Source organism: Schistocerca piceifrons, chromosome X (genome assembly GCF_021461385.2).
Source record: "Schistocerca piceifrons isolate TAMUIC-IGC-003096 chromosome X, iqSchPice1.1, whole genome shotgun sequence".
NCBI lineage: Eukaryota > Metazoa > Arthropoda > Insecta > Orthoptera > Acrididae > Schistocerca > Schistocerca piceifrons.
Window position 1 is genome coordinate 874,104,510 of NC_060149.1, and position 19,191 is coordinate 874,123,700.

General features: G+C 38.9%; 1 protein-coding gene across 2 annotated transcripts in view; it reads right to left on the reverse strand.

Annotated features, from left to right (window-relative positions):
• Nucleotides 1-19,191, reverse strand: part of LOC124721678 (exonuclease 1) — a 166,721-nt gene that overhangs the window by 110,602 nt on the left and 36,928 nt on the right. For both annotated transcript variants that reach the window (XM_047246751.1, XM_047246752.1), the window contains one exon: nt 11,050-11,311. In XM_047246751.1, the coding sequence (XP_047102707.1) occupies nt 11,050-11,311 (262 nt within the window). The remainder of the gene's footprint in view (nt 1-11,049; nt 11,312-19,191) is intronic.

Genomic DNA, 19,191 nt, shown 5'->3' on the forward strand with positions numbered 1-19,191 from the left:
ATCACAGGTTGATTAAGAAGATATTCAGCACAATGCCTGAAGGAACCAGGAAAGTAGGAAGACAAAAGCTAAGGTGGGAGGAAGGTGTCAGAGAGGACACAAAGAAAATTGGAGATCAAAATTGGATGAGTTCGGCACTAAACAGAGACAAATGGAATAATCTTCTACAAAAGGCCAAGGTTCAAAGAGGGCTATTGCACCGATGATGACGATTATGATATTGTTGCCCACAGTTTCTAAATGCACAAACTAGGTTCTAATTAACAATATGGTATGGCACTGGCAAACATTTGAAAATGTACAATATATCATGATACACACGAATACTGACACAGTCAATGAAAGATTATCTGAAAACAACACAAACAAATAAAACATTTATACCTAGAATTTTGTATCAGACCTATCTGGCATACATGGTCCCAAACAAAAACAAATTATGAAACTGGCTTAAATTTGTAAGTAAACATGTAAATTGCACACATTGCAAACCTAAACATTTTAGCAGTTATACTATATGGTTTTTATCAATATGCACATCAAAGAACTTACGATTATCTACCCTGTTCATTATTTTTTGTTGGTATACTGGGTTAATAGGTGGTGAAATATTTTTGACATTATATTATTGAACAAACTGCATTTTTTCACAGTTTAAAGGTAGCCTATTTGTGCAAAACTATTCAGCAACTTCCACAAAACATAATTTATTATTTTCTCTGCTTCTTTGCTTGGCTTCATAACAATGCTTGTATTATCTGCAAACAGGACTAATTCTCATTAATGATACCAAATGAACTGCTACTCTTATTTCAATTTGCCTGTATACAAAGACATGGTGTCCTTGAATGTTACAATGCTTTGGCTATAATTCAGCAGGTTATGTAAGTTTGTAATGAGCAAACATTCTTCATGGTTTTTAGCAATTACAATCCGAGGAAACGATGAGAGGTAGAAGATACTGTAAGGCGTTTTTAAGTCTCATCACAAAATTTTCAATATTGCTTTAATACAGTACAGTGCTTTCTGTGTGTATAAAAGTAATATCTATTCTAATGAACCCTTTTCTCAATTCATAATTAAAAATACATTCTGACAAATTATAAGTTCTGTTACTACTATCTTCTACTGCCTTAGATGACCAATCTTCAGGCAGACTTACCACACAAGCAAATTTGTTTGGATGTATGTAAACACTGTCTAGCATTCTATGTGAGTGTTTTGATGGGTATTAGTTTGTTCCCCAAGAGGAGCTAATGATATACATGTTGACCCAAGCAGAACCTTAGCCTTGGGCATGTCAAACTGATAACCTAGCATCATTGGCTAAATTTTGTTTGGTGTCCACAAATAGACAAAAATCAGGAGGCATGGTTAGCTCATCAAATACTAAAGACATTGTGAGCATTACTCTGACACAAGTTAGAAAAATGCCATTAATGACTCATTTACAGAAACCTATAGCCATCATTTACACCTCATTATGCACCGCAGAGATTTGTCATATAATTATTACATAAAATACAAAACAAACTACACAACTCGAAAACTAGAGAGACTGAAAAGCTTGTGGAAAGATTAAAATCTGCAACAAAACTAAATTCTATGGAACAAGAGCCTATAATCTTTTAAACAATCACAGGCTTTTGCTTTACTCAGTTTTAAGAGGTACATTACAATGTTTTCACACATGTTTATATAACTTCATTAAGTGTTGATCAAGTACCAGTTGCTTCTTGATTGTTACTATTACTTCTAAGCATGAAATGCAACTTGTCTTGTCTTTTGTACTGTCATGGTCTGGCTTTTATTTAAACAACAACAGTACACAGAATTGGATACAGTGTGGAATTGCTTACACAACCTGTGTGTGTGTGTGTGTGTGTGTGTGTGTGTGTGTGTGTGAGAGAGAGAGAGAGAGAGAGAGAGAGAGAGAGAGAGAGAGAGATATCAGAATCTAGTGAAGTTGAGTAGCAGTCATCATAAATAAACATTAGAAACTGACTGTGAGTGTTTGACATGGTACTGAAATAATCACTAGTGGGACTTTCAGAACATATATGAGTAAATCAATAATCAAATACCTGAGACATAGAAAAAGTTACATAAACAAACAAGTGAATAGCATAGCATGCACTGTTGCAAGATGCCACATGGTGGGCATGCACCCAGGATGAGATGTGGCAGGTGGAACTCTAAATCATGGTGGTGCTGCCCTACAGCCGCCACCACAATTTTTGTATAAAAATGTGAAGACCAAAACCATCTAGACATAGAAAGCATTTGCCCTTCTCTCACAAAATCATCAGCACTTGGTCACAAAAGGATGAAATTGAGTTTTGTGTATGTGTAGGTAGGTGTGTGTGTGTGTGTGTGTGGGGGGGGGGGGGGGGGGGGCTAGGAAATGTGAGGAGAGGTAACATTCACTGTCTTGCAGAGATTCATCAGCATTTTGTAGAATCTAGTACTGATGAGAACTCTGAGAGCTTTGTCAAACACTTCCTTTCTTAACATGATTCCACAAAATGTTAACACTAAAACAATATTTCCCCACACATTATTTCTAAATGAAACATATGTAATAACATATTGCTGAATTGTTCTCAAATTAGTGCAACACGACTTATTGTCACATCAGTGACATTGCTAAGTTATATACCTCATACTTGAAGGATTTGACAGCTTTCTTCAGTCACTGTAAAACAGCTCTTTACAGGGATGTCCCTCTTATTTCTGAAGGGTCACATCAATGTTAGAGAGTCATATGAGAAAGGGGATTAAGTGAAGGAGGAAAGAAAATAAGGATAAAGTTTAATATCCCATTAATACTGAAGTCAGTGCAGAGTACAGTCTCCTTAAAAGGGAAAAAATATAGTATTGCTGAATCAAAAGCTTCCAAAGCTGTCCCTTTTTTTCTGTGATATGATTTTGGAGGTTTTAAACAGAAATACGAGCTTGGAGGTTTTAAACCGAAATAAGATCACTGACTGTATTTTCAATTTATTCTCCACTCACTTAGAAAATGAGAAGCTTTTTACATCTATCACTTCATGGACAACTGTTCACCAGGAAGTTTCAAATGGTAATGGTAAAGAATCTGCAGGCTGAATGTGCACGCTGTAATCAATGTTTAAAAGTCTTGGAAGCTGATTTCAATGTGAAGAGAAGGAAGATGAATTAAAAACACAAAATTCTGTGTGGAGATGATACAGTACTGAAGAATTGAAATTTGTGAGTCAGTCAGTCATTGACATGGTTCATAGTCAGTCACTTCCACATTCCATAGATCATATTCTTGATAGACATTGTGGTATAGAACATTTCCATTGAAAATAAAAGAACTGTCACTAGATCAAAGATCAGTTGTGTTCTTAATGGTATACTGAGTGTAAATGTTTGCTGCTTTCATCCACATAACCACCAAACACAATTCACAACTGAAGGTATTTTTTGCAAAAAGACCCCTCTTTCAGATGGAAGATGAAGTACGTACTATAACAGTGTCACCATATTAGAAGAGCAACACAACCAGCAGGTACTAGCATGCAGACATTCATTTACAGCCAGAAGGCTGAAGCTTAGGAAGAGCTTGATATTGCAGTCATCTGTTTACATTCACTGAATACAGCTAGCCCCAGGATGGAATTGTTAACACTGAGGGGTCACAACTTGACCAAGATAAAAGGGGTAGTTTATTGATATCAAGATCAATGGTATAGTCAGTAATGGAGAGGCAATGAATGGGTGCAAGAGTGGAAAGCAGAAATTGTGAATTCATGAGGCATGTAGGCTGTGAGAACACTTGGGCCAGAGAACAAGATCTGCCATTATATATAAAATAGAGGGAAACATTCCACGTGGGAAAAATAGGTTGCAAAAGCTCGAATTTTGTGTGTGTGTTTGTGTTTCTTTGTGTGTCTATCAACATACCAATGCTTTCGTTTGGTAAGTTACATCAGAGATTATATATATATACAACTCTACCCACTTCAAATTATGTTGTGGAGAAAGATGTTAAACTGCTTACAGTTGACTTTGCACAGTCATTAACATAGTGTTTTCTATCTGTTACCTTAGGTACAACATTAGCTAGTAATCTCTGCAGATGATTAATCATTGTCTGAAAGCAGAAGAAACATCACACTGCCTATCAGACAATGCTACCACCTTAGGGAATTTTCTCAAAAGAGGTCAATCATAAGTTATTTGTACAACACACAAGTTGCAATACAGACATGCAATTAATGCATTAGCATTGTTATTTCCATCTCTGAAAGTGCATATTATATATAACCAAATCTCTGTGACCTCCTTAGTCAACAGGAAATCTTGTGCAAAATTAAAAAAGGATGGAAGGTTAGACTTTAACATTCCATCGACAATGAACTCATTACAGATTGTGCCCAAGTTCAGATTAGGAAAGGATTGTGAAAGAAAATGTGGGTGACTTTTCACTGGAAACATCCTAGTATTTGCCCTACATGATTTAGAGATATTGCGGAAAATCTAAATCTGGGTGACAAGATGAGGATTTGAATCACTGTACTCCAGAATTCTTGTCCAGTGCAATAATCACGGTGCAAACATTACATTCCAGGTGGTAGAACACTCAAATACCATCAATGACAGGCTAGGTGGTAGTTCGAGATACTCTAATGAACGCTTGCCAGTCAATATGCAGCAAGGGAAGTCAATATGCAGCAAGGGAAGTCAATATGCAGCAAGGGAAGTCAATATGCAGCAAGGGAAGTCAGACTGTATTCTGAGCAGACACTTTGATTGTCAAAATTTTAGTAGTAAACTGTCAAAGTATTCGTAACGAAGTTCCCAAGTTTACTGCTCTCCAGGAAAGTTCTCGAGACCAAGAGCTGGCTGAAATTCAAAGTGGAAACCTCTGAGATACTTAGTGAGTCATGGAACGCATATCGGAAAGCCAGATTAGAGGTCATAGGAGGGGGATCATTCACTGCAGTTGACAAATATACTGTCTTTATTGAGGTCGAAGTTGAGTGGGACAGTGAAGTTATCTGGTCACATAGAACAGGTCTAGGTCAAACCCAGCTAATTGTTGGACATTTTTACCAGCCACCTGACTATGCTGTTATGGTTCTAGAGTCATTCAAAGAAATATACAGTCAATATTGCAGAAATACCCAGATTATGCATTACTAGTTGGAGGTGACCTTAACCTACCAAGTATAGACTGGGATGTCGATGTGTTCATTGCAGGGGGGGTACACACAGACTGTCATGCAAAGTACCTTTGAACACATTTTCTGAAAACTGTCTGGAGCAGCTAGTTTGGCAGCCCACACACAACGCAAATCTACATCTACATCTACATGGATACTCTGCAAATCACACTTAAGTGACTGGCAGAGGGTTCATCAAATCACCTTCAAATAATTGTCTATTATTCCAATCTCTAACAGCGCGCGGAAAAAACGAACACATATATATTTCCATGAGATCTCTGATTTCCCTCATTTTAGAATTGTTTCTCACTGTGTAGGTCAGCATCAACAAAATATTTTCATACTTGAAAGAGAAAATTTGTGATTAAAATTTCTTGAGAGGATTCTGTTGCAATGAAAAACGCCTTTGTTTAAATGACGTCCACTCCAAATCCTGTATCATGTCAGTGACACACTCTCCCCTATTTCTCGATAATACAAAATGTGTTGTGTCTAGGCAAGACAGCCTAGACACAATGCGAGGAAGCCGAAAGGCACGCGTTTAGCTCACGCAGGCAAGAGAGAGGTCTGTAACAGGATACGTAATGAATGCTATAAAGAAAAGTACGTAGCTTCTGGAATACTTAACTTTAATCCATCCTTGGTACATCGCTATTGACGATATAAGTGAGACTCCATAGATACATGCAATGTTACTAATGGCGCCTTGCTAGGTCATAGCCATTGACTTAGCTGAAGGCTATTCTAACTATCTGCTCTGCAAATGAGCGAGGCTTCGTCAGTGTGCATCGCTAGCTACGTCGTCCGTACAACTGGGGCGAGTGCTAGTACGTCTCTCTAGACCTGCCGTGTGATGGCGCTCGGTCTGCTATCACTGAAAGTGGCGACACGTGGGTCTGACATGTACTAATGGACCGCGGCCGATTTAAAGCTACCACCTAGCAAGTGTGGTGTCTGGCGGTGACACCAGAAAATGCATTGCCATTCTTTGAACTTTCTCAATGTACTTTATTAATGCTATTTGGTAAGGATCCCACACTGCACAGCAGAGTAAGCAGTCTCTATAGTAGACCTGTTGCATCTTCATGGTGTTCTGCCAATAAAATGCAGTCTTGGTTCGCCTTCTCCACAACGTTTTCTATGCATTTAAGTCATTCATTCATAAATGTAGTTCCTAGGTATTTAGTTGAATTTACTGGCTTTAGATTTGACTGATTTATCATGTAACCGCGGTTTAAAGTATTCCTTTTAGCATTCATGTGGATGACCCCACACTTTTCATTACTTAGGGTGAGTTGTCAATTTCCACAAAATACAGATTTCTTTTCTAAATTGCTTTGCAATGCGTTTTGATCTTCTGATGAATTTTCTAGATGATAAATGACAGCACCATCTACAAACAACCTAAGACGGCTGCTCAGATTGTCTCCTAAATTGTTTATGCAGATAAGGAACAGCAAAGGGCCTATAACACTACCGTGGGGAATGCCAGAAATCACTTCCATTTTACTCCATGACTTTCCGCCAATTACTACAAATCCAGTCCCATAACTCAGACAATATTCCATAAGCCCGCAATTAGACTACAAGCCACTTCTGAGTTACAGTGTCAAAAGCCTTCTGGAAATCTAGAAATACAGAATCAATTTGACATACCTTCTCAATAGCACTCAACACTTTATGTGAGTTAAGCGCTAGTTGTGTTTCACAAGAATGTTTTCTAAATCCATGTTGACTGTGTGTCAATAGACTGTTCTCTTCGAGGTAATTCATAGAGCTCAGACACAATATATGTTATAAACTCCTGCTGCATATTGACGTTAATGATATGAGCCTGTAATTTTGTGGATTGGTATGGATCTTTTGTCAAGTGAGCTGTTGTAGACGATGGTTAAGTATGGAGCTATTCCATCAGTGATTTAAGTTGCTGCGCTACTATGAAGAGTTACTCATGTTGGCAGCTGTTCTTGATTCGAATTCTGGAATATTCCCTTCATCTTATTTGGTGAAGGAATTTCGGAAGGTTGTGTTTAGTAACTCTGCTTTAGCAGCACTGCCATCAATAGTATTTCCATTGCTATCGCACAGAGACGGCATTGATTGTATGCTTCTAGCATACTTTACATATGATCAGAATCTCTTTGGACTTTCTGCCAGGTTTCAAGACAAAGTTTCTTTGTGGAAAGTATTATAAGAATCTTGCATTGATGTCCGTGATAAATTCTGAGTTCCTCTGAAAGATCACCAATCTTGGAGATTTTGCATTTGTTTAAATTTGGCATGTTTTTTGTTGTTTCTGCAACGGTTTTCTGACCCATTTTGTGTACCAAGGGGTCAGCTGCATCATTTGTTAATTTATTTGGTATAAATCTCTCAATTCCTGTCTATTCTATTTCTTTCAATCTAAGCCACATCTGGTATACACTTACTGGTAAAGCACATTGTTAATTTGGAAGGAGTAGAGATTCTCTCTCAGGAAGGCATCAAGTGAATTTTTATCTACTTTTTCAAATAGGTATATTTTTATTTTTTTATTTTTAGAGGAATATCTTAGACGTTATAGCTACAAATAGGCCAGACCTTGTCAACAATGTCAGAAAGGAAACATGGATTAGCAATAATGATGTCATTATAGAAACTATGGTTATAGAAGTTAATAAATCAGCCAAGAAGGTTAGGAAAGTGTTTCTACTAGATAAAGCAGATAAGCAGTTGTTAGCATCTCACTTAGATAGTGAACTGACATCACTTCGTTCCAGTAAGAGGAACATACAGGAATCATGGGCAAAGTTTAAGCAGACTGTAAATCATTGTCTGGAGAACTGTGTGTCTAGTAAGTGGATTAAGGATGGAAAAGACCCACCATGGTTTAATAACGAGATTCGGAAAATGCTGAGGAAGCAGAGGCTATTGCACTCTTGATTCAATGACAACAAGCAAATGTTAGTAGAGATACATGTGTCAGTAAAAAGATCTATGTGCGAAGCATATAACTACTACCACCGTCATACCTTTTCCAAAGATCTGGCAGAGAACAGGAGAAAATTCTGGTCCTATGTAAAATTCCTAAGTGGGTCTAAGGCTTGCACTCAGTCATTTGCTGACCAGTCTGGCGTGGCAGTAGACGATAGATAAACAAAAGCTGAAGTTTTAAATTTCATTTCAAGAAATCGTTCACACAGGACAATTGTACAAACATACTATCACTTGACCATCAAACAGACTCCCGTATGGAATACATAGTAATAGCATCCCTGGCATAAAGAAACAATTCAACTAGTTGAAAGCAAGCAAGTCACCAGGTCCTGATGGAATCCCAATTCAGTTTTTCAAAGAGTACTCTATGGCACTCACCTCTTACCTTGCTTGCATTTATCACAAGCAACAACAAAAGTACCAAGCAACTGGAAAAACGCGCAGTAGACTCCAGTACATAAGAAGGGCAAAAGAACGGACCTGTAATATTACAGACTAGTATCCCCAATATCAGTCAGACGCAGAATCATTGAACATATTCTCACTTCACATTTAATAAATTTTCTTGGCACTGGGAAGCTTACGTCCATGAATCAGCATTGTTTTAGAAAGCATAGCTCATGTGAAACTCAGTTTGCCCTTTTCTTACATGATATACTGTGAACTATGGATGAAGGGCAACAGGAAGATTCCATATTTCTAGATTTCCAGAAAGTGTTCGACACGGTGCCCCATTGCACGCTGTATCTTCTAAACAGGCATATGGAATATGTTCACAGATATGTGAGTGGCTTCAAGACTTCATAAGTAAGAGAATTCAGTATGTTGTCCTTGATGGCGAGTGTTCATCAGAGACAAGGGTATCGTTGAGAGTGCCCCAGGGAAGTGTGATAGGATCACTATTATTCTCTATATACATAAATGATTTGGCGGACAGGGTGGGCAGCAATCTGCGGTTGTTTGTTGATGATGCTGTGGTGAACAGTAAGGTGTCGAAGCTGAGTGACTGTAAGAGTATACGAGATGACTTAGACAAAATTTCTAGTTGGTGTGGTGAATGACAGCTAGCTCTAAATGTAGAAATGTATAAGTTAATGCAGATGAGTAGGAAAAGCAAACCCATAATGTTTGGATACAGCTTAAATTATGGTCATAGATCTACTGCCCATCATCCATATTGTTTTGTTCAGCAGTCTCCTGACCTACAACAGTCAATTTCTTGTTTGTGCACCTCATTTCTCATCAGTGTCTCAAATGAGTCACTACTGCAAACATAACTTCATTACATTATACTCATTAGAAAAAGAGGATAGGTTGCTATGCAATGAAGTATTTTCCATCTAATATCCCAGGCTGTTTAGTGTCCACTAATGGTTGAGAAAGTGAATGTTAGATAATGTGTACCCTGTTTCATTCACTGAAAAGTCATCTGAACAACATACAAAGCACTGGAACAGAAGAGTGACTTTCCTAGTAATATATGAAATTTACCTTCAAAAGGTCAGATTCACTGCTGTTAGTACTCCACTATTGATACTAATGATTACTTGAGTTGTTTGCATCAAGAAAAGGTCCACCAAAGGAGACAGCAATAGTTGCCTATGATCTTCAACACAATCTCTTTGACTGTAGACAGTCATCAGTTAACACAGAAATAATCTCTGAACCACACTACCTAGACCTATGCTTCCATGAGGAAGTTAGTCACAATCTGAATTCAAAAGCATTCAGATTCACGACTAATTCTTAAGATGGCGTGTCACCAGCAGTGAAGCAAAGACAACCCTGAAAGAGTCCCATCAACAGTAGAAATCAAGGGTCGTTGAAAGGCACCATGAAGCTAGCTGCTTATTCCTGGGACCGATTATACTCCTCTTATTTCGTGTAAGTCAGATCCTTTAGGGGAGAACACGGTAATAAAGGCTGTAATAGATGGAGAAGCTGAAGAAAAGAGACCACTGGGACAGCCGAGAATGAGATGGAAGGATAATACTATGGGAGTCATGCAAATACTGGGTCTGGGAGATGAAGGAAGATGCAAATGACAAGAAAGTGTCAGCTGTGGTTTGTGTGCCCAGTGTAACAACAACAAAATGCATTTCGAAAGCAGAGGGCTATGCAGAAAAATTACCTGACTTGTACTTTTTAGAGTTCAAGAACAAAAAGTCTTGTTTATATTTGATTCATTCTCATACTGCTACCACATCTACAAAATCACTGATGTAATAAAATATCATGTGCTTGCTCTAAATAAATGATTTTTCCCCCATTTTTATTTGAAATTGTTTTCAGTAAACTAAGTTGATGCTGTTATTATAGCTTCTCAACTAAAAGACAAATACAAAACATAAAATTGTTAGAATGCATCTCTCTAGAAAAGTTTCACAATATTTGAAAGATTTTATAGAAAATCACTTAGCAAGAGCAGTTTATTATCTTATATGTGATTATTACTCTCTTACATGTGATAAGAGAGGAACTCCTCATGGCACTGAAGAACATAAAATGTGTACAGCTTGTGTAGTTGACAGTTTCAGCCATATCTAAAACTTTTTACATTGCCACAAGCCATGCCAAATGTGTAGTAGAGATTCTTTTAAAGGTGAGCGTATTTCATCAATATGGAGGGACAATGTCTTACTACTCCTGTGGCAATCCCTCCTGACAGTATGTATTGAAATAAACAAACTTCATTTCAACAGAAATGCACTGTGTCATTAACATTTCTATACAAAAATAGAAATGATGATGACTGAAGGCATGAATTTCACTTTCATCTTTAATCAAATACAAGGTCAAGTACCTTGGACAGCTGAAAAAGCCGAAAGATACGTAATTCCTAATCTTTCTTCTATAACCAAAAGCAACTATTACTCACCATATTACACCCAAACAGAACCAGATCTGAATCTTCTGTTATCACAACCTGAGCGATATTTTTTAAGTTCAGATATGCTAGTTGTGCATCTGCTTCATAAGGAGCAACAATACAGTCCACATTCTTGGCCCTACATTCACGCATAAGGTCAACTGCCATATTGTGTGTTATATCAATACTACGACGCAAATAATTCCTTGCTTCTTCTGTTCTACCCGCTCTAAGTAGTTCTGCTGCCCGAGCACGGCTCTGTTGTCGTGATCTGCAAACAGTCACAATGAAATTGTGTTTAATGAAAATACATACTGGAAAGAAAATTAAAAATAATTTAGAAAGCCTTCCCCTGGTTAACTAGTCTTACTAGGATAAATAGTTCTCTGTAATATTACTCCATCAAATTCTTACCAAAATTCAAGCTTTCATCAATTTTCTCGATTATTTTTGCCAGGAAAGCTGCTGATAGTTACAGAGATAATGGAACAGGTATTTTTCCACAGTTCCTAAAGCATACACGAATTATGCCTTTACTGAAGAAAGATAACGCAGAAAGTATTGAATACTACAGACCAGTTTCACTACTGCCTTCTTTCTGAATCTATTATGAAGGACAGACTAATGAGTTACATGTAAAATACAATCTGTTTAACAAACACACAGTTTGGTTTTCGAAATGGGAGGCGTACAATATTGACAGTTACTGAGTTCACAAAAGTGGTACTTGAACCTCTTGACAGGGATGACTCTGTTTCAGGCATATTCTTAAACATGTTGAAGATATACTGCTAAGCAAGCTACGAGGGCATGCTGAAAAGTAATGCCTATGAATTTTTTATGCAGAAATTCAAAGCTTTTTAAATGAAACAAATGTTATTAACATTCTACATCTTAAATTCTTCATGGCTACATATTTGCAACCCTCTGCCACACGAGGGCTCTGAATTACAGTGCATATCGTGGCGATGTGTAATGTAATTATGTCAATGCATGACAAAAAGCGTTCTGTAATGTAGTTTAGAATTCAAAGAGTTAATCCACTTACGGAGCACCCTCTCTTCCAGCACAACAATGCCAGACTACACACAAGCACTGCGACATCTGTAACAACCTGACGCCTTGATAACTGTCATCGATCATCCTCCATACAGTCCCGATTTGACCCCATCTGAATATCATCTTTTTTCAAAACGTAAGGAACACCTTTGAGGACTTCACTTTGATAGTGATGAAATGGTGCAAGCAGAGATTAAGCTGTGGTTTCGTCAGCAAAGTAAAACATCTACAGTGACAGTACCACCAAGCTGATTTCTCACTGGGAGCAAAGCATTCATTGCCAGGATGACTACGCTGAGAAATAAGTATGTAGACATGAATGGTAAAGATGCAAAATGTTAATAATATACGTCTTATTTAAAAAGTATTGAGAGTTTTCACATAAGAAATTTGGAGGCACTACCTTTCAGCACGCCCTTGCAAGAAGTGCTAGGTTGTAAATGCAGGTCTGGGTCCCTGCATACTACACTCATGGATGCGCTTTGTGGGCCAGGTACAGCCCCTGCTTTACCTCAGAAGGTTTGCTGTCATCAGAAGATAAGGTCGACTGTTTACCGCCAAGCCTCCTGCAGCCACCACAATCTTCACTGCACTGTTTACCACCATACCTAAGGGAACCACCACAGCATCTGGGGGCGCAATACATGTCAATACATGGTGTGTAGGTCGTGGTTAACAGCCCTGCATCACAGGTACATTTTTGTGTCCATATAGTCACTTTTACATGTGACACCGCACCTGTATTCTTCCACTGATGCGTACTTAGGGTGCTGCTCAGCCCCTAGACAGTGAGTTTTTGATTCAGGCTTCAGACCTACCATCAGCTAGCTACACTTCAGACCACAATGCCTGCCACTGCCCCTACTCGTCAGACAGACAGTCTCTTGCCTTTGACAGGATCATCAGCTGCTGGACATCTGTCAGTTAATCCCGAAGCCCGGACCTGCGTCTCAATGACCCACCAGTTTACAGCTGTGTGATACAGTGCCACTGATCATCTTCGGCACCTCCCGGCTCTTCACCACTACTGACAATTGTGGACTTATTCATAGTGGGCATCCAGTATACACAGTTACGGAGGACTTTTAAGTTGTACTCAAGTGTGGACTTCCGTCCTGTAAAGTTTTACTGAGATATCATCAGAGTTAATAACCAGAGATCTGTGATTGTGACACGAGAGTTGAATCACTTACCAATCACACCACTCAGTCAACGATATAACATAGGTTTAAGAGGAATAGCAAATAAGAGCTTCCAGTCTTACCTGGAAAACAGGGTGCAAAAGGTAGAGATAGCCCACACATCTACTTATGACACATTTTTAGGAAAGGGTAGTATATTGGGTCCAGTTCTGTTCTTAATATTAAGGATGGCCAGAAACAGTCTGAAAAGCTTGTAAGGTCGTTGCAGGGGAGGCTGTGCTGAGAATTAATCGATAAGAAAAAAATTCAATCTGCTGCACTGTTTCCATGTTGTTTTGCATTGAAGATAGTCAATCAGGCCATCACGTGTGCAAATTCAAGCAGCCCATGACAGACTGTCGTCAAACTACTTCTTCCTTTGGTTTCCTCAACTCAAACAAAAATAGCTTTTTCTCACCAAGTTTAAATTCATCACTTCCGAAAAAGGCACATTTTAACTGGTAATGAGTGTTTGAATAATTGCAACTCACGGACCCACAGATGTTTGTGCATTGTTGAATTTGCATGTGCAATGACCTGATTGCCTAACTTCAATGATAAACAACTTGAATTTTTTCTTAACAATTATTTCTCAGAAAAAACTCCCCTGCCACACCCTTACAAGCTCTTCGGACTGTTTCTGACGACCCTGTATATTAATGACTTTTCGGACAGCAACATCATAGTCATTGGTAAAACACCAGAGTCCCTATTAGAAAAAGCAAATGAAACTCTCAAGGGTGGGCAGTATGTAACAAACTGACACTGAACATAAAGAAATCTAACAGTATGCACTTCAGCATAAAGAGATAAAACAACTCTGTCACATTAGGCATAAATGATACAAATGTAGATCATGTAACAAGTTTTTAGGGATGAATATTGATCATCAGTTAATGTGGAATGAGCACACAAAGATATTGGCAAAAAGAATGTCATCAGCATGTCATGCTCTTAGGATTTTATCATCAGTTTGTACCAAGCAGTGTCTTGTAGCAACATGCTATTCCTACATACACTCAGTTCTTAGCTGTGGGATTCTTTTCTGGGGATCAAAGACATGAAACATGGACAGAATTTTTAAACTGCAGATAAGAGCCATACGAATAATAACTAGTAGTTGGGCTCATGGTAAAGAGCTGCTCAGAAAACTGAGCCTCCTTGCTGCACTAAGTGAGTACATCTACCCATGTCTGGTGCATATTAGGGATAATATTGCTATGTATTCCACTAATAGTTCTACACATAATCATCGAACAGGAGGCTGTATGGACTTACAGTGACCAAAGAAAAACAACAAAAAAATTCAATACAGCATTTTCTATCAGGGAATAAAACTGTGCAACAAATTTTCCAAAGAAATGAAGAACTTTTTACCAAAATACATCTGTTTAAAAAGGCAGCTAACATTCTTCATAACTAATGCATATTACACAATTAAAGATCACTCGGAGGACAAAGAGTAGTGGGTAATAATGAAAAGGGGTTATCTACAACACAATGTCACATTTCAATACACAATTACAGTTTGCCAGTTTTGTAAAAAGTCATGCGTCAGGATCTTAAGTGCATGGTAGTAATGCCTTACTAATGCAGTTTTTTTCAGGTGGAAAGAGGGAGAACAGGAGGTAAACACAGAGCATACTTGAATGATCACGGTCAGAAATTAGTTGTCCAGACGGGCTGGAGTTACTGCAAAGGGCATAGCAGCATCTTCACGGCACAGCATTCACCAGCGGGTGTCCTTATTGTGTACAGCAATGAAGAGCAAAACTATGTTTTTATATTATTAACTGTCAAGAAGATACACGTGTGTAAATCAAAGAATATTGTATAATAATGCCCGCAAGATCTGGGCATTCACAGTGGGTGGGATTACTGGTTGTTGAGAGTTCTTAGATATATGGCTGCCAAGGAGGGGAAGAGTTTCAGTGTGCACTACATACACATATCAGATGCCACGAAGAGCACAGTGTGCAACCAACTGCAGGTGGTGGCTCACATCGGCACTAATGATGTGTGCTGCTTTGGATCGGAAGAGATTCTCTCCAGTTTCGGATGGCTAGACGACCTGCTAAGGACTGCTAGTCTAGCTTGTGAGATGAAGGCAGAGCTCACTATCTGTAGTATTGTTGACAGGATCTGTGGTGTTGTCCAAAGAGTGTAATCCCTTGCTAAAGTTGGCACCTCGTGACAAAAACAAGGTAAGGACAATCGCTGTCAGATGCAGCCACGAATGAGGAGTCAAAGAAAACACGCCCTCAAGAGGTTCTGTATGCTGCCACTGCTGGAAATCTACTTGCATCAGAATGCAGTGCTGATTGCCCCACTCTTTGATAGCCCACTCGGATAGCAGCATCCTCACAGTAGTTCAGATCCAGGAGTGAGCTACTGTCATTAGTCAGAACTGTGTACCAAAGTTAATAGTTAAATGCAGTGTGATATTTTAATGTCATTCAATACTAATCAAAGTAGGGAACAGTTATCACTGTGTTTTGTGAATATAATATATGTATATAGTCCCTCATGCAGACATGAATGCCTTTCAAGTGAAGTATTCTGTATTAAAAAGCTTTACTGAAACTGAACTACTATTTATTATATGTTTTAGCTTCCACTCGACCTGCTCCAGAAGTCAAACCTATTGAGATGATGTCTAGGCATGCTATGATTTATATAAAAGCGGCAACAAATATGTTCTCACATGTTTTAAAGTGCGTTTTCTCATTCGCCATATATAACCACAGCAACGAGTAGTGCTGAATACACTTCCACTCCCACCTGCCTCTGTGGACATACTTGATGTACCATCAGTCGCAGTGGCAATAATAATTTGTGTTCTTGTATCTAATATAAAGTGTTTAATCGTGTCTACGCCCCCACATGAACTATCCCTAAACAAAGTTGTTAAGTTTCAGGCGCAACAGATTGAATGACTGCTGCTCAATGCTTGACAGATGATGACCTTACTGTCATAACAAGTAGAATCACAGCCAATTACTGAACCCAAGTTTCACCAGTTTAACGGCAAGGAAGTAGACTGTTTAGAATGGCGTGCTGAACTGGAAGCCCACTTCTCTCTATACAACATTAAAGGTTCGGCACACAATGCATTTTTTTCTGTCCACTGTCAGAGTCGACATCTATCGTCTATGTTCCAAATTGTTTCCCGACTCCTGTCCGGAAGACGTTGATTGCAAAGAAGAACTTGTTCAAAAAACTGATGAGCATTATAAGGCATAGATTCGTGTCACTGAGTTAGATTTAAATCTTTTCATCTTAAAAAGCACCCTGAACAGTCGTTCAAACGGTGGACTGCTAAGCTCAAAGGGTTAACAAGACATTACAGATTCAATATAGGGCTCATTCAACATAAAAGTAGAGGTAAAACCTTTTGGTCACACGGTACACTTCAGAATAAAGGGAGGAAGTCTTGTTCTCTATTCATGACAGAAAAGCTTGTCCTTGTCACGAAGTAAAACGTTTCAAGTGTGGTCAGCAAGGTCATATCCAGACCGTCTGTTTACAACACTGCCAGGCACGGTGACAGTCTAATACGAAGCCACAGAGTGGTTATTGGCACGTGAATGTTGTCACAGCCGAAGCAGTACAGCAGGAACAAATTAAGTCTCGCTTTTCTGCTTTGTGGAAACCTTCTGCTACCGTCTACAGTCAGAAGAACAAACTCTTTTCCAATGAAGAGTGGCTTACAAGACAGTTAAATTTCCATTTCCCTAATCAATAAAGATACCTATGATACGATCGGTGGCCCACAGTTAGAATTGCCTATTTCTGGTAATAACGGACACAAAATACCAGTGCTAGGCATGTGCAGTTTCCCACCAATTTCTCATGACATTACTAAGTGTGTTTCATTCCGTGTACTATGTTCTAGAAACAGTGCTAACATTTTTGGTTTCGAGTTGTTTGATTTGTTCAACCTGTGCATACAAGACAACGTGTTACAACTCAGTGAGTCAGTGCTTCATACTCATGTTTCTGACTTGCGAAAACAGTAAAATGATCTTTTTGAACCAAGATTATGAAGGGCTAAAAATTTTGAGGTACACATTACTGTTAAAGACAACATGTAATCACAATCTTATCGTGCTAGACCTGTCCCCCATGCCATACATGAGCAGATTGCAAAGGAACTGCAATGATGGACACATTCAGATGAGAGAACCAGTGCCCGTAAGCCAGTAGACAACCCCCCCCCCCCCCCCCCCCCATCTCGCGCGCACCAGGTAATTCCTAAACAGCAATCAAGAGGTTTCTGTCTGTGTACTGATTTCAAATCCATGGTGAATTCACAAACTGTCAAGAACTCTTTTTCCTCTCCCATGACTGGAGGAATTAATGGACAGGTGAGACAGGGCAGATTCTTTTTGAAGACTGATTTATGCAAGGCATATTTACAGTTACTGCTTGACAAGCAGTCCAAGCAAAAATTTTGTTATCAATACTCATCTGGGTTTGTTCCACTTACAAAGACTATCATTCAGAAATGCTTCACCTTTTGCTATTTTTCACCATTTCCTGGAACAATTAACAGCTAATGCCCCTTTATGTACAAACTGTCTGGATGATATAGGTTTCACAGACCATACACCTGCTGAATATTTGGCAAATCTGGAGTGTTTATTCCAAGTGCTCGCTGAGTCTGGCTTAAAGTGTAATAAGGAAAAGTTCTCCTTTTTCCACAAAGAACTTGAATTTTTAGGGCATGTCATAAATAAACATCCTGCTCATTCATACTTGACCACGATTAAAGATTTGCCGGCACCTAGCAACATCACGGAGCTACAGGCTGTCATGGGGATAATAACATATTACGTTAAGTTTGTTGTAAACAGTGGGCATACTGCTGCTCCATTGAATCAGCTGTGCTGGAAAGATATTCCTTTTGCATGGTCCCAAGAATGTCAGGACGCATTTCAGCACTTAAAGGACACTTTGTTAAGTCGTCGTCATCATCATTGTCGTCCAGTTCATTTTGATCCAGCTAAACCTTTTGTATTAGCTGGGGATGCATCTTCTTACGGGACTAGAGTTGTGCTCTCCCATAGAATTGGTCCATCTAATAGGTCCATTGCATTTGCCTAAAAAACTTTCAACAAGGTGCAGTACAATTATAATAAGCAACAAAATATGAAAGTAAAATTTAAAAAAATGCAATGTCTGAAAGATTGATGATGTTTTACTGAAGCTTGAAACTTAGCATGGACTTCAGTGTGAGACACTTTTTAATAGTTTCCACAACAAAACCCTGTCTTGAAATCTGGAAGAAAATCCAAAGTTGTGTAAGTTAAGAGTTTAGGGGCACTCAACAGCTAGGTTGCAAATACTAAAACACAATGATGCTCACTCACTCCCTATTCACTTGTGCTGACCCATAGAATCACTTCATCTCACATGCCATCAGGCAACGGAGAAATGGCGAAACATGCTATACATGGGATAAAAACATAAAATGACAAAGGAGTTAAAATAACAGTACAGAGAAATATGACTGGCTAACCACTTACAAAACATAAGGGTGAGCCAGTCACCCGGTTAACATGTCAAGAACATCTCCCCAAGATCCTAGAAAACAAGTTGGACATATCACAAAACCTTAAAACTCTTATCAGCCAACAGTCTTGCTGAAGTGGTACCACCGGTTCCCATCAGATCACTGAAATTAAGCACTGCTGCGATTGGCTAACACTGGGACTGGTGACTGTCCAGCGGGGTGCAATCAGCCCTTGTGAGGCCAATTGAGGTTTTACTTGATGGGGAAGTAGCAGCTCCAATCACAAGAACTGACAACGGCTGGGAGAGCGGTGTGCTCACCACATGCTACTACGTATCTGCATCCACCGACACCTGTGGGCTGAGAATGACACGGCAGTTGGTCAGTACCACTGGG